The sequence below is a fragment of the Leptopilina boulardi genome, unplaced genomic scaffold (assembly GCF_019393585.1).
Source record: "Leptopilina boulardi isolate dan_hultmark-lab unplaced genomic scaffold, ZJU_Lbou_2.1 LbouV2_51, whole genome shotgun sequence".
In the NCBI taxonomy this organism is placed as follows: Eukaryota; Metazoa; Arthropoda; class Insecta; order Hymenoptera; family Figitidae; genus Leptopilina; species Leptopilina boulardi.
Window position 1 is genome coordinate 1,705,974 of NW_026137996.1, and position 17,689 is coordinate 1,723,662.

General features: G+C 27.0%; 2 protein-coding genes across 2 annotated transcripts; both read right to left on the bottom strand.

The window, feature by feature from the left end:
• Nucleotides 1-1,003: 1,003 nt before the first annotated feature.
• On the bottom strand, nucleotides 1,004-16,412 carry LOC127289926 (calphotin-like). Its single transcript, XM_051318211.1, has 4 exons — nucleotides 16,257-16,412; nucleotides 15,156-15,758; nucleotides 7,451-8,035; nucleotides 1,004-1,971 (listed from the first exon to the last, which is right to left on the bottom strand). Exons 1-4 carry the CDS (start codon nucleotides 16,266-16,268, stop codon nucleotides 1,123-1,125), a joined length of 2,049 nt encoding a protein of 682 aa, XP_051174168.1. The 5' UTR covers nucleotides 16,269-16,412; the 3' UTR covers nucleotides 1,004-1,122.
• LOC127289802 (larval cuticle protein A2B-like) lies at nucleotides 6,014-8,594 on the bottom strand. Its single transcript, XM_051317979.1, has 2 exons — nucleotides 8,465-8,594; nucleotides 6,014-8,035 (listed from the first exon to the last, which is right to left on the bottom strand). The coding sequence occupies exons 1-2, from the start codon at nucleotides 8,474-8,476 to the stop codon at nucleotides 7,412-7,414; spliced, it is 636 nt and encodes a 211-aa protein (XP_051173936.1). The 5' UTR covers nucleotides 8,477-8,594; the 3' UTR covers nucleotides 6,014-7,411.
• Nucleotides 16,413-17,689: the final 1,277 nt, after the last annotated feature.

A 17,689-nucleotide genomic window follows, 5' to 3' on the forward strand; every position in this document is an offset into this window, starting at 1 on the left:
GGTTATTTTGCAATTTTTTAAGAATTTTTTGATTTTTTCAATTTTTTATTATTATTTTTTATTATTTATTGTTGTTTTTTCAATTTTTAGTTAGTAACCTATAATATTGTATCTAATTTTAAGTGTCATTAAAATCAAATGTTTTTAACTTAATAATTTTAACATTTCTTAATTTAAAACGAAACATCTTCTATTATATTAAGTTAACAAATTTCGAAAAACGACACCGACCCCGTGACCTCGACACCGTCCTTGAAAAATCTATTTTCAATTATTTTCAAATTAATCAAAATACTTTGCATATATGCTATTAGAAAATCTTACAAACTATTTTTATGTAACATCTTTTTTCAATTTGAACCCGAAAAAGGGTTATTTTGCAATTTTTTAAGAATTTTTTGATTTTTTCAATTTTTTATTATTATTTTTTATTATTTATTGTTGTTTTTTCAATTTTTAGTTAGTAACCTATAATATTGTATCTAATTTTAAGTGTCATTAAAATCAAATGTTTTTAACTTAATAATTTTAACATTTCTTAATTTAAAACGAAACATCTTCTATTATATTAAGTTAACAAATTTCGAAAAACGACACCGACCCCGTGACCTCGACACCGTCCTTGAAAAATCTATTTTCAATTATTTTCAAATTAATCAAAATACTTTGCATATATGCTATTAGAAAATCTTACAAACTATTTTTATGTAACATCTTTTTTCAATTTGAACCCGAAAAAGGGTTATTTTGCAATTTTTTAAGAATTTTTTGATTTTTTCAATTTTTTATTATTTATTGTTGTTGTTTCAATTTTTAGTTAGTAACCTATAATATTGTGTCTAATTTTAAGTGTCATTAAAATCAAATGTTTTTAACTTAATAATTTTAACATTTCTTAATTTAAAACGAAACATCTTCTATTATATTAAGTTAACAAATTTCGAAAAACGACACCGACCCCGTGACCTCGACACCGTCCTTGAAAAATCTATTTTCAATTCAATTGAATTTTCAATATAGTTTATTGTAGTAAAAATAGAAGTTTTACATATGTACATAAATTGTATTCGTGTATAACAATTGCAAACAATGAAAGATGATTTTTTTTAAAAAAATTATATCTTAAAGTGTATAAGCTGCATATGTCAGAGGAGCTGATAATGGAACTGTTAATCTTGAAGCAACAGCTCTTGGCAAGGTATAAGTCACAGGCGATGCATAAGCAGTTGGTACAGTATAGGGAGATGAAACAGGAACAGCAACTGATGGCGAAGCTATAACTCTTTGAGCAGGAACAGCAACAGATGAGGTCAAGAATCTTTGATCAGGAACAGCAATTCTTTCAGTTTGAACAGCAACTGGTGCGGTTATAATTCTTTGAGCAGGAACAGCAACTGATGGCGAAGCTAAAACCCTTTCAGCTTGAACAGCAACTGGTGCGGATAAAATTCTTTGAGCAGGAACAGCAACTGATGGCGAAGCTAAAACTCTTTCAGCTTGAACAGCAACAGGTGGGGTTATAATTCTTTGAGCAGGAACAGCAACAGATGGCGAAGCTAAAATCCTTTCAGCTGGAACAGCAACAGGTGAAGTTATAACTCTTTGAGCAATTGCTGGTGATGCTACAATTTTTCCAGCTGGAACAGTAGCAACGGCTACTGCTGGTTCTCGATTGACAACAGCGTTAAAGCCATTAATTGGATCACTTGTGTAATCAACAATGCGACGTGTACCATCACTTTCAATGAGACTGTAGCTACCCTGGACAATGTCACCACTTCGTGTTTCAAATTGTGCCTTAGAATCACCAGTCGTTGGATCTTGAACATCGTATGCAAAACTATATTGTGGTACTGCATCAAAATTTTCAATTCTTGACAATATTGGTGCTGCTGGTGCTACATGAGATACTGGAACGACTTTTGCCTCAATGACAATCATCGCCAATATCATGCACAAGAGGGATGTAATCTGAAATTTTTTTTGAAATATCATTAAGCAACTCAATTAGAGAAAATAAAAATGATCTAAAAAATAAATTAGTAAATTTATTTTTGAAAAAAAAGAATATAGCACTGTTATCCTTTGTGGCACTTGGATTTTAAAACACACCTTAGTTGACATTTTTGCGACTTGTTTGATATTATGACTTTTCGTTTATGAATTGAAGAAGACACTGGTGAAAACATTGAGAATTACAGTGCTTATATTGGACGAGAATGTCACAATTTGCTAAACTCCCACTTGTCATGAATAATTGTAATTTCTCATTGCGCACTCAAATGTGCTATTAAACAGAGGGTAGACTGACTAAGGTCGCACATGACGAGACTATTATGAAGGTTATATGTATTTTCCAAGGACATTACACAATTACATATATAAATTGACAATAAGGAATTTCCAATAATTTTCAAATATCAAAATTTAAAAGAATTATTATTTTCAATAAAATATTTGTATATATTCTTTTTTTTTCTCATGCATATTTAACGAAAGTCGATTTCATAATCGAGAGAAAATAAATCTCGACTAAGAAATGCAAGTTTAATGGCTATATGGCAAAAGCGGAGATTATAAACAGAAAAAAAAAAGAAGAAGGAAAATATTTGCGAGGGTCATTGCTGTGTGTTTCTTCGTTGTCCATTAAGATAGGTAAGGCTCATTTGTTTTCCAGTTCATCGAGAAAAGATCTTATTTTCTTCTCTCTTGGTACAGCAAGACAAAAGACTCTAAGGTAAATAATTCACGCGTACTACAATCTGGTTCGTGAAATTCCGCACCAGCAAAAACAAAGAAGTTGATGATTTTTTGTTTTCTTTTTTGTGTTAGGCATTTAAGACGCGTTACTCTCAAGAGATTATAATGCGGCGCTTGTTATTTATTGGGGGGCCCGTCATCCATTGCGCGAGAAGTCCTACAAGAATTTTCTCACATATTCGCGCACACATTATTTCTTGACACCGCTGACGGTGCGGTGAGAATTTCTTGAAATTTTATGTCCCTACTCAATTCCATAAAAATTTAGTTGCTCAAAAACATCATATTTTGTGGTTATTTTATTGCTAGACATTTTAAAGGGAAACAAACAGTTACTAATAATACAGTACAATAAGTATAAAATATATAATATAATTTATTTATTTATTTATTTAAATGATAAATAATGCCAATTTAGTTAATTTTAGTTATATATATACCTCAAGGTAATATTACCGGGAATATTACTGTAACATTAACAGTAAAATTACAGTAATATTACAGACTGATTTGAGTTATTCATAAAGCATAAAAAACGTAAATATATTATAAGTCAATTTGGCTTGTTGGTAAAACACTGGACTCGTGTGCTTTGAGTTCGGGGTTCGATTCCCTGGATGGGTAGATTTTTTTCGTAAAGAAATATTCCCATAATATTACTGTAATATTCTCTTGTAATATTACCTTAATATTACGGTATAATATTACTGCAATATTACTGTAATATTACCTTAATATTAGCGCGTAATATTACAGTAACATTACCGGTAATATTACCTTGAGGCGGACATTTTAAGATCACTGTAAGATTACTGTAATATTACAACGTTATATTACGAATCTTACGTGTAATATTACCTTGATATTGAGGTAATATTACGTGCTTCTTGGGTATCTAAGTATATAGTATATCGCTCTTAATTGAATTTAAGTAGCATTTAGTATGCGAACTCATGAATCTCTGTATTTTAAATACTAATAGAATTATTGCTTAACAATAACAATTTAGGGATCCTGATTCTACACACGATTAAATTTTAATGGAGGGGTCAATTCATATAAAATTGAACTTCAATTTAAAAATTGTGATCAGCATTTGATTTTAATCTTTCGCGAAAATGGAACTTAAATATATTCAGAGAAATATTTTATTTGCAATAAATAAACTTTATATTTGAATCAAATAAAAATATATTTTTCTTAGAGCTTAATAAATCTTTTTATTTATTTCAAATAGAAACGAAATAAAATTTTTATTTGAAACAAATAAAATATTTATTTGGCCTAGAAAATTATTAAAATACATTTTTTTTTATCAAAAAAAAAAAAAAATACAATTCAATTAATTAAATTAAAAAAAAACAAATAAATTTTTGTTGAAACAAATTGCTCTGAAATTTAATTAATGATTGACATTTACGTTTATTGAAAACAATATAGCGCAGCAATTGGAGGCACGTTTGACACCTCGCATACAAAATGACAATCGATGCGTCAACACAGATGCTACTTGAGTACGTTTATTATAAGTAAAAGTCCAATGTCAAGTGAATGCATAACTTCTTTTACTTTTATTCTTTTTTTTTTTTTTTTTGTTATTCTTGACGATTCATCGCGTCGTTATCCGTTACATAATCCGTTAGGCTTGTCTTGTTTACGAAAGAACAATGCGTAAATAAAACTCGTAATAAAACGACCTTCGACTACGTGTTCTGCCTAATCAAAAAGTAATACAATTCTTGCACTTTTATATCACGAATTTCGTATTTGATTCAAAAAAAAAAAAAATTATTTTCTTAAAATAAGAATATTTTTGAAATAAGAATAATATTCTTGAAGTAAGAATAAGATTCTTGGGGTATAAGAATAATATTCTTGTAATAATAATATTCTTATAAGAAGAATAATATTCTTGTAAGAAGAATAATATTTCTGAAAATAGGAATATTATTTTTTTAATATAAGAATAATTATTCTTGTACATAAGAATTTATTATTCTTTTGTAATTAGAATAATATTATTGAAAAGAAAAATATTTTTTAAATGAAAAAATTTTTTTGATTAATCCAGTATTTATATAGTTGCAATCTTATCGCAGCAAAAGAATGATTTAGCAATAGAAAGAGCGGAATGTCTGACTATAATAGTGTTGTACTACTTAGAATGTATTTATAAAGTATATCTAAACCAACTGATACATTTTTTTAGAACGTTTCTTTTTTTTTATTTCAATCCTAATTAATGTAAAAAGTCAAAAAAATTTAATTAAATCTAAAAATTTTTAATATATTATAATTAATAAATATTTTTATTCTCATCTGTTAACTAGATACAAATAAAATTGTTATTCACTGAACGTTTACAATATACAATAGGAACGTGTTTGGAAAAGAGATTCACATCATTTGTCAAAACTTTTTTTTTTTTTTTTTTTTTAATTCAACAATATATTTATTTATATTATATTGCTGTATAAAAATACAGTAAAAATGTATTAAAAACATTTAGATTTAAATTAGTTTAAAATCTTATAAAAAAAATAAATTTTCATGAAAAAAAAAGCAGATCAGTTATGAAGATTTGAAATATTCTCTTGATTGTTCAAGTTTTTTTTTATATGTTAAAAAGTAGATCAAACAAAAAAAATTATTACAACCGGTCTTATAATGTGCCAGTGACATAATATGTGCAAATTTTTAATATTCGGCACATTGAATAAGATTTTTCAAAAAATGGTGGATAAAAATAAAATAAAAAAATCAAGTTTTCAATTGTGGTTCCTGTATAATTTCTTTTTTTTTATATATCAACTGTCTTTCAGGTGTATAATAATAAATAAAAAAAAATTTATTTAATAAATTTCTTGAAGAATAATTTTTTTGTAAATAATAATATTTCTTGGAACCCACTTGGAAAGATTTCCCGGAAAGTGCCCCCTGAAGGTTCTATCAGAATTCCGCCGGAACTTCCAACGTAATTCCGTCGGAATCCCATCGGAAATTCTTTGCAACTTCGATGGAATTCCGACGGAATTACGTTGGAAGTTCCGGCGGAATATTCTGATAGAACCTCCAGGGGGCAATTTCCGGGGAATCTTTCCAAGTGGAAAATAACAATATTTATTAATAAATAATTTTTTCTTGTAATATTTCTAACTGCAAGAATAAAAGGCTGGAATTAAATATTTTATTAAATAATAATAATAATTATAAATTAACTATGGGAACATTAGGAAAGGATAAAAAAAATAAATTTTTTAAATTGACAAAATGACAATTTATTTTTGACCTGTGGTCATGTTTTAAGAATACATTCGATGTTTTATTTTTTATTTAAATGTATATTAAAAATATAGCATTTAATTAAAATTTAATTATATCTATATGACTATCATCATCATTATTATTATTTTTTTTTTTTTTTTAATACGATGTTTTAAACTCGGAAGAAGAGGTATTCCCTTTCGACGACCTAAATTTCGAAGACGACATTGATATGAAAGCGAAACCTGTGTTTGCGACCTTCACCGTTATAAGCTTCTGTTCCGTGTAAATCATTACAATGAAAGTAAGATGTATCGCGACGCATCTCTTCTCATTAAAAAACCGAGTTCCGCAATTTACATTCGGGTAGGTCGATGTCGTTTTTATATGTGTAATTATTTAATTATACAATTAATTCTCCCGTATATGAAAAAGAATTTAAAAAACAATAGTATTTTGTTATTATTATAAAAATTGTTGTCTTTGTTATCATAATAATGGCAAAATTTTATATTATTTATGATAATTGATAAATGTTTTGTAAAAATTAAAATTTTGAGCAAAAAATATTTCTAAAAATAAAATTTACTTTTGGAATTAAATTAATTATATACTTAACTTGATAATAAACATTTTTGTTTTAAATTAGTAGTATTTTCTTAATTTTCAAATAGATGACAATTCAAAATAAAAATGAAACTATTTGATAATTAAATTTGAGACATGAAATTATTAGCAAAATTTGTGACACCGTGAGAATTGATCAGTCTTATTGAGAAGAAGGGACAAATTAAAATTTTCTGTTAATGAGAAAGCTGAAAATTTTTTTTAACACTAAAAATTTTCAATTGTTTTTGTTTGTGAAACATTTTTTTCGGAAATTAAAATTTTATCCCTTTAAATATTAAGTAAAATTACCGTTTTCTTCAAAATTCATTGACTAAAAAAAAAAACAACCTATTTTTGAGCACAATGACGATTTTGCAATCAAAGTTTTTCAAAAATATAAAATGGCAATTAATTTTTTTTTCACTATTTGAAAATAATTCCCAATTATCCCTTATAGATAGAATTGAAAAAAAAAATCATTTTTTCCGCATTCTAAAAATTATTTTCAAAATACACACTGTAAAAATGTCTTAAAAACGCTTTCTAAAAAAAAATAGTTAAATTTTTTTTTTTTAACTTAAAACAAAATCGGATATTAATTTTAGCTCTTAAAATCGTTATAATATTCAGTCTTTAGTGTTTTTTCTCTTACATTTATAGGTGTTTTCAGTCTTAAAAATTTCTTTACAGTGTGCATGATTATGTAAAAATCGATTACTTGATGGAGAAAAATTTATATTGGAGGGGAAAAAAAAAAAAAAAATTTTTGCGGAAAAATTTAGTGAGCATATGAAATGTAAGGTGATGTGTATGTTACATGTGCAATATATGAAAGTGGACCTGCATATTTGGTGGCAGCTAAAACAGGTGCCGCTGGAATTTTAGCGATTGGTGGTCCATAAGTTAAAGCTGGCTTAGCGATTGGTTGAGCGTAAGTGATATGCGCAGTGGCAGGTGAAATTTTGGCAATTTGCTGCGCGTAAGAAAGTTGCGCAGGCGCAGCAACAATTGGCGATGCGTAACTGTAATGCGCAGTGGGTGCATAGGCAATTTTTGCTGGCGCTGCTGTAATCACTGGTGCGGCAATTTTAGCCACAGCTTCTTTACGAACAATTGCATTAAATCCATTAACATCATCGGCATGATAGTCCACTATTCTTTTAGTTCCATCAGCCTCCAAAAGGGAATAACTTCCCTGTACCATATCTCCATTACGTGTCTCGTGTTGACTTTTAAAATCGCCAGTCAATGAATCTTGAACGTCATATGCAAAACTATATTGTGGATGTGGATCAAAATCAGCGTCCACTGGTTTTGCTATTAGCGTTGGTGCTGCATAGGCTAATGGTGCTCCAATTGCTCCTGCATTTGCTGCAGCAATCAACGCTGACAGTACAACGAACTGGAATGACAAATTTTTTAAAAATTTAATTAAATTTTTATTTTATTCTTCTTTTAGAAACTATAATAATTTAAATAAAAAAAATATATAATATTATCTAAAATTAAATTTATTAAAATCAAAAATAAATAAAATTCAAAAAAAATAATAAATAAAAAAATAATGATTATTAATAAACAATAAAATGAAATTAAATTCTCACACAAATTTAAAAGTATCAAATTGATATCAAAAATATCAAATTGATACAAAATTTTTATATCAATTTGATATTTTTGGTATCAATTTGATACTTTTAAATTAGTGTGCTGTTAAAATTTTTTTTAAACCTCAAATTATAGGATTGTTTAAAAAAAAAAATAGAATAAAAATTTGATGGATTTTTATTGAATAAAAAAATTTTTCGAAGGGATTTTTTTTTGCCCTTACTTGAAAAGCCATGGTTAGTTGTTGAGGGACTGGTGAATCGTGTGATACTGAGGTAACCAAATGGGGTGAAACGGTATTTATATACGAAGCGAAGCCAACGCATCAACGTTGCATTGCAAATGCATCGAATATTGGATCTCGTAAATGTATATATACAGTTTCCATGATGTAATATGTATGTGTTGTGGTAAAAAAAAATTTTTCCCTTCCCTTTTTTTGCAAAAGTCTGGTCACTGATATGCCCAAACTTCTCTCGGTTAGAGAGAGAGAAAAAAAAAAATTTCAACTTTCACTGGGAATATAATTCTGATGTTAAGCCCTGAAAATAAAAATCATCTCTACCCAATGTCACTATTTGGACCACTATTATCTGTCTTATATAATTTCATTTTAAACCTTAAGGCGCACACAAATACAAATCCATTTATATATATTTTAAAATTAATACACAAGTTCAGGAACAACACATAAGGTCACCCGTTCATCGACTCGAAATCATTTTATATTCCGAGAAATTACAATTTTATTATTGTTATTATTATTATTATTATTATTATTATTATTATTATTATTATTATTATTAATAATAGATTAAAAAATAAATGTAATTAAAATAATTCATATTTAGCGCAGGAAATTTTTACTAATTTCTTTTTTTTTCTTTTTAATTGTATTTTAATTTAATTTTCCAAATTAATTGAAACAAATATATTTACATATTACTTTATTTTTTGACAATATTTATAAATATATTTTTTTTAGAATCTCATAAATAATATCCTATTTAAATTTTTTTTTGAATTTTCCTAATTTGAAATTTTTTTTTATCAATTATTTATTTATTTATTTATTTATTTATCAAATAAACGGGACATGCCCTTTCAATTATCATTATAATTATGATATTTAATAAGGTGTGAAATTTTTTTCTTCCATATTTTATTGATATTATATTTCATAAACAATATGAATTAAAATTTGTTTTTTGAATAAATAAATAAAATAAATTAATCCCCCATCTAAATTATAAAATTTAGATGTAAAAATATTTCACACCTAAAAATATTTCAATGAAAAATGTATAATGATAATATGAATGTGAAGCTATAATTCACGTATACTGATATAGTTTATTAACTCGCGCAATAAAGAAGCCTTGATCTTTTATAATCGCCACTTTAATTTTCACGATTTTTTTTTTATTCTTTCTTTTTTTTTTGGAGGCATGAAATTGATTATACGCCCACTTGTAACAATCTGCCATTGCAGGGGGATTAATTTATTTTTATTTATTTATTCAAAAATCAAATTTTAATTCATATTGTTTATGAAATATGGAAGAAAAAAATTTCACACCTTATTAAATATCATAATAATAATGATAATTGATAAAAAAAATTTCAAATTAGGAAAATTCAAAAAAAAAACAATTAAATAAGATATTATTTATGAGATTCTAAAAAAAAAATACATTTATAAATATTGTCAAAAAATGAAGTAATATATGGAAATATAATATTTGTTTTAAAAATTCATTTAATTGTGCGATAAAAAATAATCGTGCGCATTTCGTGAAAAAGTAAAATAATCGGTTATAAGCCACACCCATTATTATCAAGTCTTAAAAAGTCAAAAATTGTTCCAACTTTCAGTTGAAGACATGTGTTTCAAGTTACAACATATAATAACAGTTATTACACAATGATGATATAAGTATATGTAGATATATAAATTTTTGATACTCGTGTCTTTTCTCCAAAAACTTGATCAATTTTACAAAGTGCTTTTAAAATTAATTATTGTCCCTTATAATAAAAAATTATAGTTTCTTAAAAAAAATATTCTCAATATTAGAAAAGAATATATTTCAAAAAAAAGTGCTCCTCTAAGAAAAATTCTCCTTTTTTTGTAAATTACTCTTACGAAGAAAATTTTATTCTATTTATATTCCTTTTGTCATTATGTTACAAATCGTGATTAAACGATTAGGAAAAAATCTTCCCTTTTACGATAAGTAAAGATCAATGGCAATTCACCTATCTTAATACTCTTTTTTAATTATTTTAATCAATAATTGTCAGAATGTAACTAAAATTATAAATATTAAAACTAACTTATAAAAAAAAGTTAAAAAAAAAAAATCTATAACAAATAATATTGTTTAATAATAATTTTTTTCAAATACACACCATAAAATTATATGGAAAAAATATTTTTTCTCTAATATATTTCTCAACTTCTTTAAAAAAAAAAAATAAAAAATGATTGATCGTTATAATTCAAAATTTATGCACAAAATAATATATTATATATTATAAATACCTGTATAAATTTAACTATTGGAAATAAACTTTTTTTTTATGCATCCTACAATAAAAAAGATTTCATAGAAAAAAATATATTTAGTATTCACAATTAATCAATAATGTTGATTTTATAAATCATTCGTATATGCTTTGGACATTGAGACACTTTTTAAAATTTTGTGATCTATCATTCTTTAATTTTTTTTTTTTTTCTGTGACTTAATATGTATATATAAAACTTTGTCTTATATAAAACTTTCTTGATAAAATTGCAGGTATATATTTTTATATTTGCATGAGAGGCCAAACTGTGGGCCAAGTATGCCACGCCTTAATTACTATACTCAAAAAAAATGAGATCAAATTCACCTTCAACTTTGCTGCATGTATATTGTAACTTTAAAACCTAATTAGCTTGTGGTGTTAATTATTATTATTTTTACATCACCTGTCTTATGTGACTAATTAAAAATATTTGGAATATTCAATTATCTCCCTGGTTTTTTTTCAATTATATATATATGTAATGTTTATTAAACGGATAATTAAAATTTTTTTTTATTAAGAATTTTTAAAATTTTAAATATTAATGATTACGCATGTATGAAGAAAGTTAATTACGATTTTTTGAAATAATTTTTTCAATTTTTTGGTAATGTTTTTTTTTAGGGTTCCGTACTCGAAGGGGGAACCCTATTAATGAGACTAGTGAAGCAAGGCATGTACCCCCCCCCCCCTAGCGGCCTCACGAATTTATCTAGAGGGTTGAAATTTATTATAATATAATATGCATATAATATATATTATATGTGTATTTTGGAGTGTAGATTACAGGAAAACTATAGCGAATCTCATAGGAATTAATTATCATAGCATTGTCAAGGAAAAACCATGAATTTTTAAGAAAAATCCCTGAAAATGACTATGTACCCTCCCCCCCCTGGTTTCCATTTTCCAGGAAAACATTCTATCTAAAAAAATCGAAAAAAATTGATTATTCTTATTCTATTGCAATTTAGGTTCAATTGGTAGGTTTTTTTGAAGGTAATACGTGTTGTTTTAAGGTAAAAAAAATAGGGACATGCTGTTTAATTTTATTTAATTTTATAAGGGATTTTTGCATTTTCCAGGAAAACATTCTATCTAAAAAAATCGAAAAAATTGATTATTTTTATTCTATTGCAATTTAGGTTCAATTGGTAGGTTTTTTTGAAGGTAATACGTGTTGTTTTAAGGTAAAAAAAATAGGGACATGCTGTTTAATTTTATTTAATTTTATACGGGATTTTTTCATTTTCCAGGAAAACATTCTATCTAAAAAAATCGAAAAAAATTGATTATTCTTATTCTATTGCAATTTAGGTTCAATTGGTAGGCTTTTTTGAAGGTAATATGCGTTGTTTGAAGGTAAAAAAATTATAGAGGCAGGCTGTTTAATTTTATTTAAATTTATAAGGGATTTTTTCATTTTTCAGGAAAACATTCTATCTAAAAAAATCGAAAAAAATTCATTGTTTTTATTCTATTGCAATTTAGGTTCAATTGGTAGGTTTTCTTAAGGTAATTTACGTTGTTTGAAGGTAAAAAAATTATAGAGACATGCTGTTTAATTTTATTTAATTTTATAAGGAATTTTTGCATTTTCCAGGAAAACATTCTATCTAAAAAAATCGAAACAATTTATTATTCTTATTCTATTGCAATTTAGGTTCAATTGGTAGGTTTTTTTTGAAGGTAATACGTGTTGTTTGAAGGTAAAAAAATAATAGAAACATGCTGATTAATTTTATTTGACTTTGAAAGGGATTTTTTCATTTTCATTACCGTTTCCACTTCCACTTTTTCTAATTCTCATTCCCATTTTTACTTCCACTTTGTATAATTTTCATGCCCATTTTCACATCCACTTTTTTATTTACATTACCACTTCCACTTTTTCTAATTCTCATTCGCACTTCCATTGTGGGAAAGTGAAAGTGAAAGTGAAATGTGAATGTGAAATGTGAAAGTGGGAATGAGAATTAGAAAAAATGGTAGTGGCAATGATTATAAAAAACTGGAACTGGAAATAGGAATGGCGTTGCAGCTTATTTTAATACTTTTTAATTTTCTGTGATTTTATCTAGGCCTTCAAACTTTAAACCCCTCAAATTTTAGGTTTAAGGGTACGGAACCCTCGGTTTTAATGCGAGTGTAACTCGCACTTGTCCGATTTTTTTAAAATAGAAATAAAAAAAAAACAAAAATTATTATTTGATGCAAATAAAATTTATTTGCAGGTAAAATATAAAAAATAGTATATTTACTGCAAATCGAAGAGTACTATCTGATAAATAGTAATACCATATACGTTTTTCACTTGGAATTTTAATTTTCATAAATTTTCCAAATGTATACAAGTATTTTATTTTTAGATATATATATATATATAAGTGGTTTATGTTTAGTTTACGGAACTTCAATGCAAAAGCTCACTTATAATATCGAAGATGAACCCCCACGATAAAAAGGGCATATGTGACACAAAAGAATTTTGCTCCCGGATATGCTACAGACACCGTAAAGTGAGAATTTACGAGAGTTGCTTGCGTCAAGGTTAACAGTAAACACACACACACACGAACAGTAATGTGGGAAGTCAAATTCTAGGTTTTTTGACGGGCAAAAAAAAAATAATAATTGTAACACAACCATATCAATTTCGTTGAAGAGAAACTGTCAAAACCAAGGTTAAATTGGTTCCTGCTTTCTTTGTGATTAATAGTCTGTGTGTGTGTCTTTCTTTCATTTTTTTTTAAATTTTGCATCTATTCTTTATTGAATAAATATAATTTTAAAGGAAAAATTTAATTTTTTTTTTTTTTGAGAAAAATTTTGCGTTATTGGATTTAATATCTCTCTATATATAGCCTTGAATTTTACTTTCTTTTAAAATATGAGAGCATTAATAACGTCAAGGTCATTTCGGGACCACTGAACTTTAAACTGGTTTTATGTAATATATATATATATATATATATATATATATATAATAATTCTTGTAATTGATTTCTCAAAATCGTTTATCTATTTATGGCTTTATTCTCAATAGATAGAGAATTTCTATTCGAAATAAAAAAAAAAAAAAATTTAGAAACGTTTTTGAACAAGTTTTGCTAATTTTTTTACATGGAAAAAAATATTCACCTGAAACAATATGTTTCACTGGAATAGAGAAATATTTTACTAAAATAGCGAAAGTTTTTGCTATTCTAGAGAAATATATTTTTGTTCCAGATAAAGATTTTTTTTTCGTGTAATTCTTGTTGCAAAAAAAAAAATGTTTCCCCTCAATTAATGTTTAAAAATATAGTTGATTTTTAGTTAATTAAAATTTACTTTTTTTTTTGAAAAAGCAAAAAAAAGTGTTGCTGAGAAAAATATTGAAAATTATTTGAAAATGATCTAAAATTTATCGATAATAATTGAAATCTTAATTTCAATTTAAAAAAAAAAATTTTTTTAATCTAAAAAGGATTTATAGAATTTTTGAGAATTTGAATTTAAAAGGGGTTTTTTGGTTTTTATTTTCTTTTATACACTCCTTGCCTTTCGAGTTGGAACATACTTCCGGTACACTTTATACATTTCAATTTTAATAGAAGTAAATTAAAAATAAAATTCGACATTTCTATTGTATAAACAAAATTTAAGACTTTATTAAACTAAAAGGTTATGTTATTTAGATGTTAAAAAAAATGTTTAACTTTATAAAAATCGATTATTTAAAAAAATATGAGAAATTAAAACTAATACCGTAATTTTCTATATATTGCGGCGCGTTTATATCAGTTTCGGTGTCCAAATTACGTGTATTTTGAACATACTTTGTCCGCCGAAATTGGAGCCAATGGAAATATTAAAAATGTTTCAATTACGGCGAGGGAAAAAATTTGATCTCAAATAATTGAATTAATAATTGTTTAAATGTTCATATCTTCATTAGTAATTGTATCAAAAAATGATTAAAATATAATTTTTTTTAATCATTTTGCAACAGTTATATTAAATATAATAGTAATAATAATTTTTTATGAAAGCGCCGTAATTGATGCACTTACCCTATTAAAATTTACAAAGAATTGACTAAATTATCCAACAAATATAACAAAAATATAGAATCAAATGAATAATAATTGTAAAATTTTAAATATAAAAAAAAAATTTTTAATTAAGAAAGAAATGAAAAAAAAAACCCCTAAGTTCTTTGTATGAAAAAAAAAAACAAATTGGGACAAAATAAGAAGACAAAATTAATGTTTTATAAAATCATTTAATGAGACTCGACACAATTCGCAAATAAATAGAAATTTGTTTTTTAATTTTTTATTTTTCGAGGTAAATCAGTGGATGTAGGCGTGGCTGGCGTATGAGAGGGGAGCAACGATTTTTGTATGTGACAATGGTGCGCTGTAAGCGTAATGCGCAGCTGGTGCACTGTAAGCGATATGAGCAGGCGCAGCGGCAATTGCTGGAGCATGCGCGTATTGAGTATAGGCAACTGGAGCGGCAGCGGCAATAGCTGGAGCATGCGCATAGGCAACTGGAGCTGCGGCGGCGGCAACAACTGGAGCGGCAATAGCTGCTTTCACGGCAACTGCAGCTGGTTCTTTACGTACTACGGCGTTGAATCCATTCACTGAATCAGCGGTGTAATCGACAGTTCTTCTTGTTCCATCGGATTCAAGAAGTGAATAGCTACCTTGTACAAGATCACCGTCACGTGATTCGTGTTGTGATTTTGAATCACCAGTCAATGAATCTTGAACATCATAGGAATAACTGTACTGTGGATGAGGATCAAAATCAGCGTCAACAGTTTTTGCAATCACTGCCTTTGCAATTGGCGCTGCGTACGCTAATTGAGCGGGTGCTGCTGCATAGCCGGCAAGCGGTGCGCCAATAAATCCAGCTTGAGAAACGGCCACGAGGGCGGCGAGAACGACGAACTAAAATAAATCATTATTATTATTATTATTATTTATTTTACTATAATTGGTAAACAAAAAAAAAAATAAAATACCATAATTAGTATAATTTTTGAAAATTATTAATTATTTACAAAATTACAATAATTTTTAAAAAATAATTCTATAACAATTTTTTATAACAGTTAAAATCACTTTATTATTAACAAAAAATTATTGTAATATAATAAATTGTTACGCAACAAATTTTTATAGAAAATAATATTTAATATAATAATTAATCACATAAACACGCACGAAACTTGAAAAAATTGCACAATTTAGTAATAAAAAATAATTTATTCCTTATTTTTAAAAATAATTTTTTTTTTTAAATAAAATTTACACTTAAAAATGAAATTAAAAAATATTTGATATTTTTTTTTTTTTGAGGGGGGAAATATGAAAGAAACTGCACTTTTAGAAAAAAAAGAACTCTATCCACTTTGTGTAAGTGATGCACAAAATTTTTGTACACACCTTGAATGCCATTGTTGAGGTGATGCAGTTGAATCAGCTTGAGTTAGTGATGAGTATGGTTGATCAGGTCTCCCTTTATATACCACTGACCAATGCCCACCAACATCCCCCTCTCCACATTATAAAATCTGCACTTTCAAAGTTTGGGCACAGAAATATTGCTCTTGAACTTGTTAGACGGATGCATTCCCCACTCTTTGAAATTTTAAATACATATATATAACACTGAGCTTTCCATGAACAAAGTAATTCGATTAAAGATATATATTTTACCATCGAATGTTTTGGTAATTGTATTTGTGCAACAAGCAACTGTGATTTCGATTTAATTAAATTTTCTTGGTCACCTTCGAAGGGGGTGCAATAATCATTTATCTTGATTCTTGAAATTCTTCCAATAAGCTCATTTGTGAATTAAAAAAAGAAAGAAAAAATTTATATGAATTATATTTATATTATATTTATGAATTATGAATATTTATATGAATTATATTTATATGAAAATAATAATTAGAGGTTTAAATACACATATATATATAATTTTTAAAAAATTACAAAAAATCAAAATATCGTAAACAATTAATAAAATTAAACCCTAATAACACAAGATATCTTGGGATATATTGATAATATCCTGCAGATATCCTAGGGATCTCTTAAAGATATCCAAAAAATCTGCGGTTTGGATATCCTTTGGATATCTTCTGGATATCTCTATAGACTTTTATAAATGTCCTCCAGATATCCCATAGATATCGTCAGGATATCCCACACATATTTTCAGGATATTCTCAGGATATCTTCTGGATGTCAAGAAGATATTCTCAGGATACTGTTTTTAAAGTGATCCCTCACAGCACCAGATATCCTAGGATATTCCAAAAACATCCCTTTAAGGATATCCAAAGTAGCGGCGGTTAGGATATCCTAGGGATACCCCAGAGATATCCTAAGGATACTTTAAGGATATCCAAAGTAGCGGCGGTTAGGATATCCTAGGGATATCTAAGGATGTCCCTAGGACGTCCCAGGGATATCCTAATTATTTTCCCGGATATTATTAGGATATCCTGTGGATATCCTTAGAACGTCCCAAGGATATCTTCAGGACGTCCAATTACATCCAAAGGTAACAGCCCAGATTTGAAAGATGATTGACAATCACGGGAAACCTATTTGTATCAAAAAATCGCTATCTCAAATAGTCAAAATTTGAATCATAATGATATCCTAGGGAGATCTTAGCGATATTTTTAGAATATTTTAACGATATACCAAGTTTATCCCAAGAATATCCCCACGATATCACTAGGATATCCCTAGAATATCCTCAGGATATCCCCAGGATATCCTAAAAATATCCTACGTAACGGCGGTTTGGATGTTCTGAGGAAATCCTCAGGATATCCTATGGACGTTTTCAGGATATCCTT

Excerpts from the sequence above, each read along its gene's own strand:
- LOC127289926 (XM_051318211.1), bottom strand. Across the intron at positions 8,036-15,155 it reads CCAGCCACGCCTACATCCAC|TTCGTTGTACTGTCAGCGTT; the intron begins TGATTTACCTCG and ends TTGTCATTCCAG. Across the intron at positions 1,972-7,450 it reads CACTTTCATATATTGCACAT|ATTACATCCCTCTTGTGCAT; the intron begins GTAACATACACA and ends AAAAAATTTCAG.